This window comes from Euleptes europaea, chromosome 1 (genome assembly GCF_029931775.1).
Source record: "Euleptes europaea isolate rEulEur1 chromosome 1, rEulEur1.hap1, whole genome shotgun sequence".
Taxonomy (NCBI): Eukaryota; Metazoa; Chordata; class Lepidosauria; order Squamata; family Sphaerodactylidae; genus Euleptes; species Euleptes europaea.
In genome coordinates, this window is record NC_079312.1 from 99,414,426 (window position 1) to 99,435,810 (window position 21,385).

General features: G+C 43.0%; 1 protein-coding gene across 1 annotated transcript in view; it reads left to right on the forward strand.

The window, feature by feature from the left end:
• SH3RF2 (SH3 domain containing ring finger 2) overlaps positions 1 to 21,385 on the forward strand; it is a 124,074-nt gene that overhangs the window by 94,433 nt on the left and 8,256 nt on the right. Inside the window, exons 5-6 of the mRNA XM_056859238.1 lie at positions 11,200 to 11,294; positions 13,948 to 14,118. Coding sequence (XP_056715216.1) covers positions 11,200 to 11,294; positions 13,948 to 14,118 — 266 coding nt within the window. The remainder of the gene's footprint in view (positions 1 to 11,199; positions 11,295 to 13,947; positions 14,119 to 21,385) is intronic.

Consider the following 21,385-nt stretch of genomic DNA (forward strand, 5'->3'; position numbering starts at 1 on the left):
TTCACTTAGAAGCAAGTTACATTTTGATCAGGAAGACTTACTATTCTGAAAGTATGCCTCAGGTTGTAGCCTTAAAGGTTTTTTCCCTAAATTGCATTGTAATGCAAATGTAAAACCTGCATTTGCCAGGTGTTCATTGGCATTACAATTTCCTCTCCTCCCTGTCTCTTTTGCATTAGCAACAATCACAGAGACAGGAAGGGCTCAGATTAAACCTCATACGTGAAAGTATTCCCATTGATTGCAGCATGAGTTTTCGTAGGCAGGAAGCAATATCATCTGGTGTTATCATCCTGCAACTGACGAAGCAAGTGCATTCCTGCAAAAGTTCGTGCCACATTTAAGTTTGGTAATGGTCTTTAAGAGCATTATAGATACCCTAGTGCAAAACACACACACTAGATACATGGGTTGTGAAGGATGCAAGTGTATATTTTATTAATATTTCCTAGGGAACAAACAGGACATTCTTTTGAGTAAACATAAGAACATAAGAAAGGCCCTATTGGATCAGACCAAGGTCCATAAAGTCCAGCAGTCTGTTCACACAGTGGCCAACCAGGTGCCTCTAGGAAGCCCCCAAACAAGACTACTGCAGCACCATTCTCCTGCCTGTGTTCCACAGCACCTTATGTAATGATTCATCTTGTCTCTAGTGCACATACATATAAATATACCCACTTCTCCCCCTTGTATTCTTCCCTATGTAAGTCCTCTACTCAGGAACACTTCCCATCTCTTTCCTATACCTTCTGCCTCCACTAAACCTCTGCTTCCTACCCAGTCTTCCCTTAGGCTCTCTGTTTGATGTTACTGTTAAATGAAAAGAACGAAATGTTAACCTTTCCCTCTGCTTTACCAGTATGTGTAAGAGTTAGAAAGAACAGAAAGGAGCCGGCCAACAGAAAGTCTGATTGGAAATATTTAAAAAACCCTAATAGTCTCTTTGCTGGGTAGTTCAGATATGTCCCTTCGGTGATCTTGGATATAAAAGGGAGTGTAGGCTGTCTAATGCTCATCTTTCTCTAATTTCAAGGGCAATGCACAATGAGAATCCCAGTTTTATGTAGGGAAATTGTCGGATTCTAATTGAATAATAAGTAAGGGCTTCAAAATGGCAGTGCTGAATTAAAAGCACTAGCATGCTCATTAGTGCATATTTTCTGAGGAGATGAGCAGCAAAGGGCCAAACTGGCTTTTTTGGGGGCGGTGGAGATAAAGAGAATGCGTGCAGGATATTAACTCTGGTGTCTTGGCAGAATTCCATTATTTATTTATTGGGGGGGCTAATCAGGAAATACTAAGTATTTCCATTAGTGGCTATCTTAACTCCCACTTCCAAAAATATCCTGTTTCTCCCCCACTGCTGCAATAGGTGGTGCTGAAGGTAGTATGAACTGTAAAGTTACAGCAAAGTGCTACACCACTGCTTGTGTGACATATTGTGAGTTAAAATGAACTGGGGAAGGCAGCATTGTGGGAGTATAGAAGGAATTAGGGAGGAAGAAATACCCAGTAAGAGAAAGGAAGAGGTGATAGGCAGGAAACAATATTACCCTTATGAACATAAGTCTGCTTCAAGCATTACATTTTCTACTGGAGTGTCCCCAGAATGTCCATAATAATAATATTTTTAAAAACTCTTTGCTGGATATGTGTTTAAGTCCTTTCAATGTTACAGTTTCCATCATGGGAATAACGTTGGCAAATCTCCACAAGAGATCTCTAGTATCAGAAGTGGCCCTTAAACTGCTGTTACATGCCAGTATTTCATAGAAGGGCTAGTAAAGTCTGTCTGGATTCTCTAGGAGTTGATAAAGCAAATACGAGCTTCTTATTGGAAAATACATGCTTCTGTAACCAGATTTCAATTTTCAGCCTCTTATTGGTTGCTATTATTGGTTGCTGTCTTGGCCCGTGGAAAGGTACAAAATAGATAGAGCAAGTAGAGGTTTACATAAGTGTGTGTAGTGCATTCTTTGGCTAGCCCTCCCCCCCCCACGCAACATTTGTGCATATTCCTCCATTTAACATACTCAGAGTACATTCAGATATCATTCAGATAAACCAGGGGTTGTTTGAACTGTGTTCTATACAACAAACTATTACATGTAAGTAGAATACAGAAACTGCAGCTGGAGTGTTTCTTGACTGCTGCATCCCAGAAAGGAGGACACCTTTCTTCTACCACTCTCTCCATGCTCACTTGACGTCAAGAGTTGGTGCTACTGAACAATCTGTGGTTTCTGAATTCAGATGCCACAACAAATGATAGTTATTACAAACAGTGGTTAATAAACCAACTATACATCCTACCTTGCTAGCCTAGCTGATGGCCTCCAACAAGCCACAGTTTGTTGAATTGCCTGCAATTTAGACATCATAACCAAGTAGGGTTTCCAGGCTTTTTGTGCTGAAGGGCTCCTTAAATTTTCTGCAGTTGAAATTCAAATAGACATTTCACCTCAGCAGCTTAGCGACAAACTACATGTCACATATAAAAGGATACAAAGTTTTTTCTTCTTTTTAACTGAGAATAGGGTTACCAACCTCCAGGTACTAGCTGGAGATCCCCTACTATTACAACCATTCTCCAGCCAATAGAGATCAGTTCACCTGGAGAAAATGGCCGCTTTGGCAATTGGACTCTATGGCATTGAAGTCTTTCCTCTCATGTTACCCATGCTTCCTCCCAAAAACTCAGGGCATCATACATGATATTCCCCCTCTTTAATTTTACCCCACATCAATATTTACTTATTTCACACGAGTAAGGCGGGCTATACATGTAAATACATAAAATAAATGTGTACCCCCATCTTTCTCTACAACGAGGATCCAAAGCAGCTTCTATAGTTCTCCTACCCTCCATTTTATCCTCACAAAAACTCTGAGGTAAGTTAGGCTGTGTGTGTGGCCCAAGATCACTCATGGTAAATTTCATGGTATGTGAAGCTTTGAACCCGGGTCTCCACAAGCCTAGCACAACATGGTAACACCTATACCAGACAACATCAACCCTCTATAAAGCGCAGTATGTTTCTGACTGCTTTTATGCTGGGTTTTTAATGCTGGTGTTTATGTTCTTATTATGTCTTACTTTATAAGCTGCCTTGAGCAGACTCTGTGAAGAGGCAGTGTAGAAATCATTTAAATAGATAAAATAAATGCAGACCATAGCATTGCAGTGGTAGGAAGTCAGGGGGTGAGGGAATGAGTTCTTCCTCCTTAGAAAAATCTTAAGGGTGCTAAGATAACCTGCTGACGAAGTTCTGGCTATTGGAGCTGAAATACATTTAAATATTGAAACCCCTCGTCCTCCACTCAAAATTCAATTGTCTTAGCTACGAGTGGGTGTCGTTTTTTCTTCGCCTCTTATAAAGCTTTGTTTTAAGTTCACAAGACAAACAACTACCGTGAGCTGAGTAATTACAGAGACCCGATAGTTATCTGCTAAAGGGCCATGTTGGTGGTATCATTTATGGTTCCATCCAAACTGTTTTTCAACTGCATCTCCTAGGAAATTTATATTTGATTTAGTTACGTCTCAGAAACCTTAACCTGCCTGTTCCTCCCCTGATAAGTTAGATGCACTGTTCAGTGACCATTCTTCTCTTGAGGCAGACCAACAACATCAGTTATCTGCTAAAAGCTAATAAAAGTACGGGCTGGTTTAGCAGACAGCACGAGCATTCGGATAAATACAGATAAGAAAATGAGTGACGCCGACTCTTTGGGCCAGTGACCCTTATCTGCTGCTTCTGTGCAAAGAAAAAAAAATTGAACATTCTGGGATACTTCCCCCCCACTTTTCCTTTCCTGTTTCTCAAGAAGCATGAGACAGATAAAGGCCACAGGGTTGCTTACCCTAGTGAGAAATAGCTTTTTTATGGCTGCTGCACAATTAGGGCTGGTTCACCTATTACTTGCCACCATTTTCGTTAATCATGGAAAGGGTCTATTAGTGCAAGCAATGCAACCGACCCTGGGGATTCACAGATCCAAGTTATGGCAGTCATTGACATGTACTTCCTGAGTCTTGTGAAGTTAAAACCCGTCAACCATATGGGAGGAAATAAGGTATTTCGCATGGACACCAATAAGGCAGAGATCATATTGCACCCTGTCTTGCTGCTCACTTTCCCCCCACATAAGTCAGTGAGGTCCACTGGTAGGGTTGCCAGGTTCCCCTTTGCCACAGGCAGGAGGTTTTTGGGGTGGAGCCTGAGGAGGGCGGGCTTTGGGGAGGGGAGGGATTTCAATGCCATAGAGTCCAATTGCCAAAGCGGCCATTTTCTCAAGGGGAACTGATTTGTATTGGCTGGAGATCAGTTGTAATAGCAGGAGATCTCCAGGTAGTATCTGGAGGTTGGCAACCCTATCCACTGGAAACTGAGCCTGCCTCCTCCCAATTTGGGTAATCTAATTTCTTTGATCCTTGCAACACTTTAGATTCAGTGATTGATTGTATTTGATCAGAATGTAACACCAACGTGTCATACAGAACATAAATGTTCTGTAAATGTGTTATTCTATCCAACCAAATACTTGTAATAACTCTATTATCTTCTTTCATACTTTGTTCCAGAGTATTCTCCCAAGAAATGCCAAAAGCATGCACATACTCTAAATCTAGACTGTGTCCAGGTGGCAATTGTCTCCAGTGATAGTAGTAGTAAACCAGAACTGAGAGAGAAGCTGCCTTGTACTGAGACAGACCATTAGGTCCACTAGCACAGCATTCTTTTTTGCCTTGACTGGCAACATCACTCTAGGGATCTGATTTGAAAGAAGAAGAAGAAGAACAAGAACAAGAAGAACAAGAAGAAGAACAACAAGAAGAAGAGATTTGTATATGCCAACTGTCTCTACCACTTAAGGGAGACTCAAACCAGCTTACAATCACCTTCCCCTCCCCACAACAGACACCCTGTGAGGAAGGTGGGGCTGAGAGAGCTCTAACAGAGCTGTAACTTGCCCAAGGTCACCAGTTGGCTTCGTTTGTAGGAGTGGGGAAACAAATCCAGTTCACCAGATTAGCGTGCGCCACTCATGTGGAGGAGTGGGGAATCAAACCCGGTTCTCCAGATCAGAGTCCATCACTCCAAACCACTGCTCTTAACCACTACACCACGCTGACATAGATCCTTCCGTGTCTGAAATGCTATAGTGGGCCTGACTCTAGCCTGACAATTTGGTTATACCACTCAGCTTTGTGCTGTGGTTGTACCAATGCTGGTCAGACTCAAATTTTTGGACCAGCAGTTGTAACCACTGGGTTTTGATACTGTTCCTGTGTGTGTTGTATATAGAGTTGCCAAGTTGCTGCTGGGGCAGGGCATCCCTGCCTCTGGCTCCTATTTCCCACTGCTGCCACTGCAGCTGATGAGAAAAAAATACTCCAGGAAAAAAATCACCACCAGGCAATGGTGTGACATCACTTCCTGGAAAAACCCAGAAGTGACACCACTCCTCTAGAGGGATTGCTGGAAATGCTGTGGTTTTACCATAGCATTTCCAGTGATTCCGAGAGAAGTGTGACATCAGTTCTGGATTTTTCTTGGAAGTAATGTCTTACTATTAGGGTTGCCAGACCCTCGCTGGGGGTGGGGATTTTTCTGATTTGGGGGCCCCCTGTTGGGAGTCTTATCAGCTGCAGATTGAGGTCTAGGTGTGTTGGTGTGTTGACATCACTTCCGGAAGTGACACCATCACATCGCTGATAATGTGGGAGACACTCTGGTATTTAGTCAAAACAAAATGTTAAAAACAACTTCTTTTTTTGCCCAAATATCAGAGCATCTCCCATGTTGTCGGCGGTGTGATGATGTTACTTCCAGAAGTGACATCAACGTGCTGATGGTGGCGAGGCCTAGGCCTCAATTTGCAGCTGGTAAGACTCGCCCACCCCCTACCCCTGCCAATTGCCAGGGGGTACCTGGCAGCCCTACATGCTGTTACCACCAGCACCCCCATGTCTCTTCCCCCCACAGTCTCTTACTGGTTGCCAGGCCATGCTTGGCAACCCTAGTTGCTTAGAATAACTAGCAATAAACTAGTACAAAATTAGTGACAACCACCTGAGAAAATGATAACTTGGAAATATGGAAACATGTTGTTCCCCAGCTTAAATCAGTTCTGTATTACTAGCATTCAAGTTAGAAGCCATTTTCATAATTCCTTTTAACATAAAACAGTTTCTGCTTATTTATCATTGTCTTGGTTCCTTTTATGCTATGGAACTGTTCTCCAGTGCAATGAATAATCTCCAGTAAGATGCTATTGAGAGATGAAGGGTGAGAAAGGCTGCTGCTTCCTTTTAGCAGCTATACAGCTGAATAAGCACTAGAAGCTGAAGAATTCAATATAATGAATGTGTGGGAATCTTGCTGTCTTAACCCATGGCAATTACAAAATGCTTTGCAGTGCTGGAAAAATGTGGGCTGCTAAGTATCTGTGTTGGCTTGCTGAATTGCACTGCGCTTCTTACGGCATTAAAACTTGGTACTTGATAGAAAAGTGGGCTGGAAGGATGAAAATCCATTACAGATGTGGGAGGAAGGACAATCAGTAGTGCTTTTCAACACCCTTGGTTACAATAACCTACCAAGAGCTGGGATCTTCCTTTAATGGAGCCTTTAATTTCCAAGGCGAATGGTGAAGGAAGGAAAAGGCATTTGTGCTAGTGTGAGGAATATATATCCTACTGCCTGAATATATATCCTATTGCCTGAAGCTGGAGGGTGAGAGATTCAAAACTGATAAAAGGAACTATTTCTTCACACAACACATAGTTAAATTGTGGAACTCCCTGCCCCAGGATGTGGTGATAGCTGCCAACTTGGAAGGCTTTAAGAGGGGAGTGGACATATTCATGGAGGAGAGGAGTATTCATGGCTGCTAGTTAAAAATGGATACTGGTCATGATACATACCTATTCTCTCCAGGATCAGAGGGCCATGCCTAATAAATTAGGTGCTATGGCACACAGGCAGGATAATGCTGCTGCAGTCGTCTTGCTTGTGGGCTTCCTAGTGACACCTGGTTGGCCACTGTGTGAACAGACTGCTGGCCTTGATGGACCTTGGTCTGATTCAGCATGGCCTTTCTTATATTCTTACTTTTCTTGAAAATTCCACTTAGAAGACAAAGAATGTGTCCCCTTTCTTCCTTCTCTTTGAACAATTTTGTTCCAAGTCTTCATTGTTCTTCAAGGCTAAACTTATTTTTAAAAAAACCAAACTATGTTACAAGTCTTATAATTTTGAGAACCTGATACTTATTTTGTGATATCTGGGAGTTAAATCCCATCACGCGTGTTCTTTTGCTCTGGATCATGATTCATTTTCATTATCCTCTTCAGAGTTGAATCACATACCTATGAGGACCCTAAGCCTGGAAGAGCCAAATGTTGCCATTTAAAGGGAATTATTTCCTTTTCTCATAATGCATTGCACAGAAGTCATGAAATAATGCATTTTAGATTGGAAGCTTCTCAGTGCATGGGCTGGTCTTTTTTGCCTGTGAAAAGTCCCATGAACATTGATGGTGCTGTATAAGTAAAAATAGTTCCACATCAAAATAAACTCACCCAGTGCAAGCAAAAGGACCAGCAGGAATCCACTGAAATACTCAGACAAATATTTCTACTTCGAGAAAAGCTGTGTCAGATATCACAGCTTTTAACACAGAGAGAACTTACCAGTTTGATACATAACATTCACAATTGTGTCCTTATTGTATGAAGGCACAGTAAGCAATTTATAATTTAAAATCCCATTTACAAATACTTACTGTAAATGGGATTTTTTTTTAATCGTAAGAGAAAATATCCTTTTAGACAGAGACCAGATCATGGGGACAATTTGAAGAAAAATGGTCTCCATAAAATTTTATCAGTTTGGGAACTGAAAGTCATTATCTGCACAGACTGCAAAATTATAGCGCAGAAGCATCTTCTTATCACATTTTGGCACCGTGCAATATGCTATCAGACTTTAGTGCCAGCCTGGATGCTCTTCATTGACACTGTGCATGTACCAGAGACGATTTTCCTTAGACGAGAGTGGAAGCAACTGTTCACATGCTTTATTCATTTAAATTTAGTAGGAAAATGAAATCCAGGAAGACTCCGCAGATGTTGTTGGATAAGGTGCTAGAGGTGGCTTTGTCGCTGTTCCATCTTCTGGTTAAAAAAGAGCAAGAGTCCAGTAGCACCTTAAAGACTAACAAAATTTCTAGCAGGGTATGAGCTTTCGTGAGTCACAGCTCACTTCTTCAGATATGTGATCTATCTTCAATGTTGCATGTCATTGTGCTGCCCTCTGGTTTACACATCTTTTTTCAGTCTATTTATTTATTTATTGCATGGTCCACCTTTCTCACTGAGGTTTAAGGCTGATTACATTTTTAAAAATGCAATAGACAGTATGTTATATGCAATAAAACTGGATTACAAATTAGAAAATGTTGCGATAAAAGCAGTATAATACATGCAATCAACAATCTATATACAACTTCCATGTGGCAATGGAGGTGATAGAATCATAGATTTGGAAGGGCACACCAGGGTCATCTAGTCCAAACCCCTGCACAATGCAGGAAATTCACAACTACCTCCCCCCACACACCCCCAGCAACCCCTACTCCATGCCCAGAAGATGGCCAAGATGCCCTCCCTCTCATCATCTGCTTAAGGTCATAGAATCAGCATTGCTGACAGATGACCATCTAGCCTCTGCTTAAAAACCTCCAGGGAAGGAGAGTTTACCACCTCCCAAGGAAGCCTGTTCTACTGAGGAGCCACTCTAACTGTTAGAAAGGCCTTCCTAATGTCTAGACAGAAACTCTTTTGATGGTAGCAGACAGTATAATGGAGGCTGCAGGAATGGGGAAAGGTTTCAGGTACCTGGCAGGGCACAATTAGGCTCCAAATCCAGTTTTATAAATACATTCCTTTATATTTAACAAGCGTGATACTGCTTCAATTTAAATTTCATTTTGCCAACCTTGTACATTCTTTATAACCAAAAAACTGTTGATTTTTAATGAAAATATTCTGGGTGAAAATATCCTCACCAGTCAAGTTCTCCATGATTATAGGTTACATATATGGTTCTGAGGTATATTGAGGACTGCCATCATTAGGGTTATCGGCCTCCAGGTACTAGCTGGAGATCTCCCGCTATTACAACTGATCTCCAGCCAATTGAGATCAGTTCACCTGGAGAAAATGGCCGCTTGGGCAATTGGACTCTATGGCATTGAAGTCCCTCCGTTCCCCCAAACCCCGCCCTCTTCTGGCTCTGCCCCCAAAACTTCCCGCTGGTGGCGAAGAAGGACCTGGCAACCCTGGCCATCATACATTTACTCAGATATTAAGATCTTCCTAAAGTTGCCAACTCCCAGGTGGGGCCTGGTGTCCTCCCAGAATTGCGAGTGATCTCCAGACTACAGGGGATGGAGCCTGGGAAGCTGGGCTTTAAGGAGGTGAGGGATCTCAGTAGGGTATGAGGTAGGGTTGCTGGGTTCCTCTTCGCCACTGGCAGGAGGTTTTTGGGGTGGAGCCTGAGGAGGGCGGGGTTTGGGAAGGGGAGGGACTTCAGTGCCATAGAGTCCAGTTGCCAAAGCAGCCATTTTTCCAGGGGGACTGATTTCTATCTGCTGGAGATCAGTTGTAATAGCGGGAGATCTCCAGCTAACACCTGGAGGTTGGCAACCATAGTATAAGGCCATACAGCCCACCTTCCAAAGCAGCCATTTTCTCCAGATGAAGTGGAATAAATGTTTCAAATAAATAAATAATGTATAAATAAGTGATGTGTGTAATCTGGAGATCAATTGCAATTCTGGGGGAATCTCCAGCCCTCACCTGGAGGTTGGAAGCCCCAGTCCTGATGCTGTTTTTTTTTGTGAATATATATTTGATAGTTGTTGCTTATGGTTTATTTCATTGTTGGTTTTATTGTTTTTATTTTACATGTGATTGTAAGTTGTCGTGAAGACTTTGAAACGGTATCCTAAAAAGGAATACTCTGAAAGCTGCCACATAATATATTTTCATAAAATAAACCTGTCTCAGACATCTCCAAGATGGTCAAGAATATTCACCAAATCTATAAGCAATCCTCTTGCAAGGCTCAGTCACCTTCAGGGGTAGGGTTGCCAGCCTCCAGGTGGTGGTGGGAGATCTCCAGCTATTACAACTGATCTCCAGGCGACAGAGATCAGTTCACCTGGAGAAAATGGAAGGTTTGGAAGGTGGACTCTATGGCATTATACCCCACTGAAGTCCCTCCCTTCCCCAAACCCCACCCTCCTCAAGCTCCACCCCCAAAATCTCCAGGTATTTCCCAACCTGGAGTTCGCGACCTGACTCAGAGGTGTTTAATTACCCCAGGTTCAAAAACAATATATTCTTTATTACCGCGTTTTTAAGGACTACCTTGAGGATATGCAGCTAGAAAAGTGCACCAACGTCTTTAATGTCTGCTTTAGAATTATAAATTATATCAAATGGAAATGTAGGCCGTCTCATATAATTCCACACCACAGTCATCAAAGTGTTTTGGGAATACTCATAATATAAGCATCAGTACCCTTGAGATCACTGCTAGTGGTGCTCAAAAGACTACTTATCCAGTGATCTGTCGCCTCACAAATATTAAAGATTTGTGCCCCAGGCTAGTGACCATTTGGTCATGTGCAAATTCCTCTGAAATCAGTGGCCTTGACGTGCTTACTTAAATGCCTTAAAACACTTGATTTCAAAGGCATTATGATTTTTTGCCGTATGATTATACTGTCCATACATAAGCGATATTAAAGATGCTACTCACCCTGACGTGTGGTTATAAAATTGTCAACGAGGGTGATCTTCTGGAATCCTGGGGGAAGCCTCATGTCAAATATCTCTAGGATTACCCATAATCATTCCTCCTTGCCGCTGAGGAATCACAAGCAAACCAGTCGAACATGTCCTGAGCCACATGAGTAAATAAAACTGGAAGGTTTCATTTAGAGATCTGATTACACAAACAGTTGAATGAATCAGCTTTACTAGTGAGGTAAACATATTGTTCCTTTAATAGGACATTTAGCTTTGCATTGATGGCCGGTGCTTGAGGGATCTGATTCCAGCACCTTCTCTTTGAAGGACGTAATAGCATTCATTCCATTTTTGTTTCTCCTCATTTACAGGTCAACGCTGCCTATTACTCTACACCTGGATCCCTGGGGAATTCTACAGCCATTGTCACTCTTCCCCACGTACAGCAACAACTATCGGTGAATATGTACGTAAAAGAAATCTTTCTTCGTTTTATGGGGAGGAAATTGCTGGGGCCAGGATACTGTTGCCTATCAACAGTGTTGCCAGCTCCAGGCTGGAAAGTACCTGGAGATTTTGGGGCTTGGAGCCTGAGGAAAGCGTGGTTTGGGGAGGGGAGGGACTTCAATGGGGTATAATGCCATAGAGTCCACCTTCCAAAGCGGCCATTTTCTCCAGGTGAACTGATCTCTGTCGCCTGGAGATCAGTGGTAATAGCAGGAGATCTCCAGCCACCACCTGGAGATTGGCAGCCCTACCTAGCAACCCCAGCACATGCTGAACTTTTCCCCTAGTTTGAAATAAAAGTGGGCCACAGCTCCCAGAATTAAGCAAATACAAAAAGGGGATGAAAACCCTTGTGGGTATGCCCACCTCAGGTATAATATTTAGCTAAAATTGAGGATCATCGAATCATCGATACTTTAATAAATGCATCTTAATTTAAACAGGCATGAGAACTTTACACTGAATTTTAAGGCAGACTGTATGTTTCTGGGAGCTACCCATCACAAAGTAATGGCTGAATGGATGGAGGCAGTCACAAAATGGTGGCTCAATGGGTGCAACCAGTCACAAAATGGTGGCTTGTACAGACATTACAGCATTTCAGAACAGGTCTACAGTGTTCAGGCGGGGAAACCTTTCCTCCACTGTTTTTCACAAACAAACCATCCCTCCCAATTATAACTTGCCCTGAAGAGCAGCCCTGCATTGGTCTCTTATGTTTTCCCTTGAAGAGACAAATAGCAGCTCTGAAGCAGCAGAAAAGAGACAGTAGTACGCTCCTTTCCTGTCCAGAGCAAAGGTGCATGTGTGAGAGCATGAGGGAGGCGGAGAGGTGGTGCTTGTGCTTTCGTTTTCCCATCCAGACAAGAAGAAGAGTTGGTTTTTATATGCCGACTTTATTTATTAGTTAAGGAAGAATCAAACCAACTTACAATCGCCTTCCCTTCCCCTCCCCACAACAGACAGCCTGTGAGGTGGGTGGGGCTGAGAGAGCTCTAAGAGAACTGTGACTGGCCCAAGGTCACCCAGCTGGCTTCATGTGTAGGAGTGGAGAAACCAACCTGGTTCACCAGATTAGCCTCCGCTGCTCATGTGGAGGAGTGGGGAATCAAACCCGGCTCTCCAGATTAGAATCCACCACTCCAAACCACCACTCTTAACCAGCATACGACGCTGCCTTTCAAAGGTGTGTGCTTGTGCTTCCTTCTCTTCTGTACAAACAAAAAAGAGGAGGGAAGCTGCTGCAGTAGCTTTAAATGGAAGGATAAGAAAGCAGCACCGGAGGAGGGGCAGAGGGCTTTTAATTGCTTGGAGAGTGATTGGCCACTCCTGAGTGACCTTCTGTCCACCCTGGTCTACAAGAAGAGATGGATCAATGTAATTTCAATTTCCAGAATTACTAGGCGAATTAACAAATGTCATCTGCAGAACCTCCAAAACATTCATAAGATTGGTAAGAAAGCGGTTGGAAGGGTTTATGAACTGAAGTGTGTTGTGAAAAGGAAGTATTCAAGTGGTGGTAGAATTACAGACCAAACGAACCAATGCTGGATATTGCCGTTAAACTAGAAGCACCAATATGGCAAGAGACTACTGGCTGTTTTCTGAACTGCAAAGCACAGCCGTGGCTCATATAGGAGCTGGTGCGGAGATGAGCTATTTTTGTGATCGGGCAGAGCAAGCCTGGGGGGAGGGGGGAGTTAGGGGACACCCAGAAATGGCGCAGCCGTGCCGCCTCCTGAGAGGCTCCCTAGCCTGAAATAAAAAAGAAAAGCGGTAATCCGCACAAAACCCTGTGAAACTCTTCCATTTAGTTTCACGGGCTTATGGCATCTATTTTGCAGTCACACGTAGCCGCTTGCAGAAAAAGGGGCATTCCCGGGTCAAATGGGCTTTGGGAGCTGACTAACGTCATTTCTGCCCCTGGTAACACCCAAATCGATGCCAGTGAGAAGTTTTGCTCTGGAAAAACGCTGCCGGGGAGGCAGCACTGGCGCCCGAGGCTCATGCTACTGCACATATCCCTGGAGCCAGCGTAAGTGCCTCTGGCCAGTGTCTGTGCCCGCTTAGTCGGCGTAAGTGGCACTTATGCCGGTGTAGGGGTCACGTCAGCTCCTGAGTAGCTCCAGGCCCCCTTCAGGATTGCTCGGTTATTACCCACCCACCTCCCATCCCCGAAAGACGCTATTTGCCTTTTAGGCAAATATATCCGTGTGCCATTACAGGTTTTGAAAGGAATTTGGTCACACTCCCATATTCCAACATACAGTCACTATGCTTGTGCATTTCTGGGCTCTGAGTTTATTGCTTCAGGAATGACATCTCATCTAATAGTGCCTTTTTAGTCATGCATTGTCCTCCATTCATTCAGCATTCCTGATTAGTTGTCTTTTATTTACCTAATTAACTGCCCCTCTGGAGCATTCTTACATTGTGTGATAGAAGTGTGACTTGAAGAGGCTTCAGTCACATTTAAGTTCAGCCAAGCGTGCCGCAACAGTTCTTAATATGGTACAAAGCAGATAGTTGTTCTGTGTCCTCATTTATGTTGTGTAAACAAAGCTGCCTCTTCAAATGACATATTTGCACTTTAATTCCTTGTGTTTCACCAGGTGCGTGGCTTTACACTCCTACACAGCTCATAGTCCAGATGAATTAGAACTGCAAAAAGGAGAAGGCGTTCGTATTTTGGGGAAATATAAAGAAGGCTGGCTAAAAGGGATGTCTTTGGTCTCTGGAAAAGTTGGGATCTTCCCCAGCAATTACGTCACTCCACTTTTCAGGTCTGTTATGTAGAAAGGTAAACCTATGTCAGTAAAAACACCAAAATAAGTGAAATGATGAAGAAGTTCCCACAGGCCAAATCACATTTGAATTAGCCCAATATTACTAATAAATAAGAAGGGGGAAACAGCCAATGAGGCAATAGAATCATTAAATGACAAAAGCTATGAAAGGATTGCTGAAGGGCGATAAGGAGATTACAGAGAATTGCAGTGAATTCTTTACACTGTCCTTCATTGTTTAGATGTTGGAGAGACACCCACATATGAGCACGGTTTTGGGGAATTCAGCTGAGGAGCAATTTTAAGTAAAGAATGAAGAATAAATTAAGTTTTAGAGCTAATACATCATTGACACTATATGACAGTCACTAGAATGTACTGAAATACAAATCTTTTAAATACAAATTAAAATTTGCTGCCTTTCAAGAAGTATGGTAACCAGTCTAACACCAGGTTTCAAAAGGGAATCCAGGGGGAATCTGGGAAATGATTGACCTGTAACCTAATATCTGTCCCAAGTATATTGCTAAAAAAAAAAAAAAAGAGTTTCCGTTTAGACATTAGGAAGAATTTTCTAACAGTTAGAGCGGTTCCTCAGTGGAACAGGCTTCCTCGGGAGGTGGTGAGCTCTCCTTCCCGGGAGGTTTTTAATCAGAGGCTAGATGGCCATCTGTCAGCAATGCTGATTCTATGACCTTAGGCAGATCATGAGAGGGAGGGCATCTTGGCCATCTTATGGGCATGGAGTAGGGGTCACTGGGGGTGTGGGGGGAGATAGTTGTGAATTTACTGCATTGTGCAGGGGTTTGGACTAGATGACCCTGGTGGTCCCTTCCAACTCTATGATTCTATGATTCTACTTGTATTTCCAGAACAACTTAAGTAAACTTAGCAGTCATGGGATAAGAGGAGGTCACAACGTGGAGGTTACTGATGACATCCAAGTTATTCAACATAGTATAATCCAAACTGGTCCCAAAGAACCCCCACAAGATTTTTCTAACCTGGCCAACTCAATGGCAAATGAGATTTAGGGTAACTAAATGCAGGCAGATGTACACTAAGGCAAAAAAATGATGATGAGGGCTGTGACTACCTGGGAAAATGAATATTGGGATTGTGACTGACAGTTCAGGGGAAACAACAACTTAGCACATGGCAGCACTGAAAAAGGCAAACTCAGTATTGGGATTCATTATGAAAAGAACTGAAAAATAAAACAGGCAGGATTATAATGCCTTTAGCTTTCAAACACTTCTAGTTACTCCATCTCAGGGAATATCATAGGTATAGCAAAGGGTGACTAAATGGATCAGGGTTCGAAGCACCTTCTCTACAAGTCACCTTTAGAAAGGGCTGGATACAGTAACTTGGTATTAGTTATGACAAATGCATACCCACAAGGACTTGTGGGAGGCATCTCATTTCCCTCTCCCCCACTCTTTCCTCCTTCCCTTTCCTGAAAGCCCCCATAGCCTCTCCTCTTTTCCTGCTTCCTTCTCTCCTTCCCACCCAACAGCCGACCTACATTTATCTGTTCCTCTGTCTTTTGGTGATGGCTGGCAATTTGGAAGGCTTTAAGGGGGGAGTGGGCATGTTCATGGAGGAGAGGGCTATCCATGGCTACTAGTAAAAATGGATACTAGTCATGATGCATACCTATTCTCTCCAGGATCAGAGGAGCATGCCTAATATAGTAGGTGCTGTGGAACAGAGGCAGAATAAAGCTGTTGCAGTCATCTTGGTTGTGGGCTTCCTAGAGGCACCTGGTTGGCCACTGTGTGAGCAGACTGCTGGACTTGATGGGCCTTGGTCTGATCCAGCAGGGCTTTTCTTATGTTCTTACCCTCCGTCGCCCCCCGCCCCCTGAGCAGCCTCTATGAAGGAAAACTATGGCCCAGTTGTCTGGGTCCAGCTCCTGGGCCACACACACTTACATGGTAGGGAACCTTCAGGGACTTGTAGGAGGGCACCTCATTTTCTCCTCTGTTCCCCTCTCTGCACTATTTCCTCTTTCCCTCTTCCTGGCAATCCCCATATCCTCTTCCCTTTCATTGCCTCATTCTCTCCTCAGCCTTTCACTAACTTACCTTTTATCTGCCTCCCATCTTCCACTATATTTATCATTTATTTACTTGATTTCTACCCCACCTTTCTCCATTGTGGGGACCAAAGCCACTGATATTATTCTCTGCTCCTTTTTATCTTCACAACAACCCTGTGAGGTAGGTTAGGATGAAAGTTCTTGTAGGTTATCCGGGCTGTGTAACCGTGGTCTTGGTATTTTCTTTCCTGACGTTTCGCCCGCAGCTGTGGCAGGCATCTTCAGAGGAGTAACACTGAAGGACACTGTCCTTCAGAGACACTGTCCTTCAGTGTTACTCCTCTGAAGATGCTTCCACAGCCGTGGGTGAAACGTCAGGAAAGAAAATACCAAGACCACGGTCACACAGCCCGGATAACCTACAAGAACCAATGAACTCTGACCGTGAAAGCCTTCGACAAGATTAGGATGAAAGTATTTGACAGGTCCAGAATCACCCAGTGAGCCTCCACAACAAGACGGGGATTTGAACCTGCATAAACCAGACCCTGCTCTGAAGCTCTAACCATCACACCACACTGTCTTTCATAGGGTGGGTGCTGTTGAACAGCAGCAAACAGCCAGGCCTGGTTGAGTCATGCAGGTCAGGTGGTATCAAGTCAAATCACCCAGAGGTTGCTGTCAGGCCTAGAGTTTCCAGCCTCCAGGTGGGACCTGGAGTACTCCCAGGATTACAACTGACCTCTAGATGACAGAGATCTATCCCCCTGGAGAAAATGGTTGCTTTGGAGAGTGGATTCTAGGCCATTATATTCAGCTGAGGCCTCTCCAACCCCCAAACCCTGCCCTCCTCAGACTTCACCAGAAAATCTCCAGGAATTTTCCAACCTGGAGCTGGCAACCCTAGCCAGGCCTGGCTCCAATCAGTCATCCTTCAAAGCCAAAATAGTCCTGCAAAGGATCCTGCTCCCTCCCCCTGCCTTTTACTCACAGAAACTGAACCCTGGAAATCTGTTGTTGCCTAGCAACAGCCACTGAGGGGAATCCATTGCTTAAAGCTATTGGTGCTCCTTTTATCATTTTCAGGGTTTTTAAGCCCCCAATGTATTTTTTTATATTTCTGCAAACCTTTTCTTGTTTACAAACAGATCTGTCATGCCTGTTCACAGCTACAGTCTCTGTATTTAAATATCCTCAGATTTGGCTGACTTCACTATTAGACTATAAGATGGTAGTAAAGCTCTGAATACTAGATGCTGGGACACAAGAAAAAGGATTGTACCCCTCATTCCTTTCTTGTAGTCTTCCCATAGGCATCCAGATGACTGACACTGGACTGTTTGGTCTGATACAGTACGGCTCAGCTTATGTTCTTGTTGAAACCAAGTCAGGAGATATAGTATTGATTTATTTAAAAATCAGAATTAAATATGGTGAGAAATCATAGCCTCAAACACAATTATATCTCTTCTCTAAAGGGAAGCATTAGAAATGGTTCCCCATTTAATTTTGTTCCTTAAAAATTGACAGTCAATTTCAAGAAGTAGCTATTTAGAACTGCCTTGTCTGCCACATATTGGACTCCTGAAAAATTACTTGTGGATTATTGTAGCTCCCAGTAGCACTTATTATAGAAAAGACACTGATGGATATGACAGTAAGGTGAGAATACTGCAGAAGGATGAACAGCAGAAGCCCTATTGGGACAACTTTCCATATCGGCCAACTCTGTTTTCATATGTAATCATATCAAAACAGCACATCCCCTTTCTCATGGGTACAGTGTTCTGCTACTCTGAAAATACATAGAAGGGTAAGAGGTGAATTGTTGAAAGTAGTCAGAGTACTAAGGAAATGAAATGTGGAATTTGGTAATGCATCCTGAGGTGTTGTTTTTGTAAAGGAACTTGTAATGTCAATGGAGAAATCTAGACTTTTGTTTAAAAGGATCTGACAGAAAAAGTGACGTTCTGAGTCATTCCACAATGGACTTTTTGCCAACACCAGTTGTGATTTGCCATAATAGTCTAGTCCAGTCCTTTTTAAAAAAAATAATTGTGATTGATCATTTTCTATTAAACTTCTATTTATTTTTTAAAAACAAAGTAGGGCCTTTTATGCACAGGTTGTTCCCGTTGCGGTCACACCTCGACTACTTCGGGCCTTTGTTTTATGCATATGCATGTTTTTCTGACCTTCAGAAGTCACCTCGCTCTCTCCTCATGTTTCCCCTGCATTTTCAGGATGCTGTTTTACCCTGAGTTTAAAGTAGTAGAAAAGGGCAAGAGTCCAGTAGCACCTTAAAGACTAACAAAAATATTTTCTGGTAGGGTATGAGCTTTCGTGAGCCACAGCTCACTTCTTCAGATACAGCTTAGAATGTGAATCCATCTGTCTTTAAGTAGAGGAAAGTGAATTCAGACAAGCATTAGTATGTAAATGTTAACAGTATGTAAATGTGAATAGCAGGCGTGATGGGATTAGATGTGGTATGCAGAAGAGTCTGTGATGTCCAGGGGACAGATGGGTGTGGAGAAACCAGCATTGGTAATGAGCCGTGAATGCAAGGTCTTTATTCAGCCCAGGTAAATGCATTGACTTTAGTTTGAATATCAACTGTAATTCAGCAGTTTCTCTTTCCAATCTCCCTTTGAAATTCCTTTGTAAGAGAACTGCTACTCTTAAATCTGCAACAGAATGTCCTGGAAGGTTGAAATGTTCTCCCACTGAGTTTAAAGGCTGCCTTGATCTCAAATCGAAAGCCAGCCCTGTGCATACTTGTCACTTCGAGTTTTTCTCCCCAAACCCATTCTCACTTCTTCCTCCCACATGTCTGTCCCCCTCATCCAATCCCTCCCTTCGAAGCCATTATTGAGTGCACTAGTGAGAGAATAATGCTGGAATAACATGAGGCTGCTTATTTGGTCAGTTTCACAGCAAGTGCGGGTCAGTTTCAGTTCTTGGCAGGATGGAACAGAGCCAGGCTGATTTGCCGCCCTCCCCTTATACATGTCTTCTTATAGGCATGAAAGCCTTTTTTTCTGCGAGTGCAAGACTACTGATGAAACAATGAAATGGTCACAAATGACCATGCGAGTGTTTTTATGTTCTTATGACCCCTTCATTGACATAGCCAGAAACAAATTGGTTGGGGGGGGGGGGTTGTCCAGATGCTTCTCTGCTATGGCTATAAAATGGCCACTCAGTTCAGATCAAATGAAAGAATCCCGCTGTGGGGCTGGCGGGGGCTGGTGACGTATCTTTTTAAAATACACTACAGCCAATTACAAAGCAGCGTTTTGGGGGGGGACTCACATGTGGTTCACTCAGCTCTTTGTGATACATATGCTTTTTTAATTGTTGCTGAACTACAGGTTTTTATCCATTGGCAGGGTGTCACACATCTATCTCCTTGTCCTACACACATACAAAAATGCACAAAGGTGCAAAACATACAGTAATTGCAAAGAGATTTGTGATTTTGTTGAACTATCTACAAATGATAACAAAACCTGCAACCATAAAGAAAATGGCTAACCCTTTTTTTTTTTTTTTTTTTGGCCAGGAAGAATAGTGATGGGGGGAGGAGTGGGAGACAGGTTGACAGAGGAGCTTGTTCCATGCACTGAACCATGTAAGCTCGGTGTTGAATTAGTTCAGATGGATCTCTGTTAAGTTGGAAAAGAATATTTGCCATTCTTGAAATGGTGTGGTTTGAGATGACTGTGAACAAACATAATGTTTGAACGAGACACTGTAATCTTTGATAATATGAAGAACTGCAGGAAACTGGAGTGAAGAATTCCAGATTTTAGTCTCCTGTATGAGATATGAGATGGCCAATTGAAAATCTAACTATGCATGTTATTGCTTGTACTGAAGACACACTTATACGTTTCTTGTCTTGGTTCTATTTTACTACGTTAAATTGTTTAGTTCAAATTGGAGACACCACAGCCACTTTGAGTCTCAAATTATGCCTTCAGATATCCACTGAACCTCTTGAATGAAAGAGAGATGATTATTATTCTTCATCTCTCTGGCTCATTTCTCCATGATATAGCCTCAGATGATAACACAGTGGCCACGCCTCACCAATAAACTGAAGAAACAAACAATCAAAAGTCTGGCCCGGAGATCCCCTAAGCAGCTTCATAAAATACCTCAGTCATGAACACCAATTTTAAGGCGTACTGTTCTGTATTCTCCTTTAAAAATTTCCTCATAATAAATTGATGCCTTGGTTGTTTTGATGAATCACTGCCCCATTATTAAATCATGAATCATTTTTGAAGTGCCGAGCAGACACAGGAAGGTAACAAAAAGAGCTAGAAGCGCTGCCTTTCCCTTCTCTCGGAGGAGTTAGCGCAGATATTTCTCCATGGCTCTGGTTCCGAGCAAATTAGGAGCACTTAGGAGGGTTATTTAAGCACCAGCATCATGTGGAAGATTGATGGCCTTCTCAGCAATTTAACAGATTTAGGTGAAAGAGCTATGTGGCCTCATCAGAGAACAGAGACGAGGGAAGCAATAATGAGAAGTGACAGCAGCTCACCGTGGGGGAAGAAACCGCAGCTGGGGAAATAGAATTACGAGGAGCAAAGAGTGTGAAAACTCCCTCAGATCTTCCCTTCAGGATCGTTGCCTTCCTTGGTGTCCCATCAAGAAATCCATTTGCGTTTAAAAGCCCCCCTCCCCACCCCTTTCTTCTGCATCTGCACAAACAATTCAGGAGAATCAGTAGGGCACCGCTTGGTGAGGCGACACTGGGGAGTTTTCACCGCCATGAAATTTCAACAGTAAAATGGGAGCGCAGCTAGTTTATACAACGGAGCAAGATTAATTCACCAAGCTTCATTTGCTCCTTAGTGGTGCTCTCCTCCTTGCCATCTTTCAGTTAATCAGCAATTTTCAACAAATTACTGTACAATGGATTGAATCCAATACACGAGAAGCTCACATTTTATCCCCTTCCCTGCTGTTTTATATTCTAGTTGGCAGAATAAATCCTGAAGCTGCTGCCTGGCTCACTGCTCTGCATAAACCAGGAAACATGAAATACACTCTGGATATACTTGTTACCTCCGATACATTTCCCCCTGGATTTTTTACTTCCAAAGTATTTGCTTTTGCGACTGAATCATGCGGACATATAAAGGTCCGTCTGCATTATTTACTCCCCCACTTCTCCCCTGGTTCTTTTTATGTGCCATTTCGTGC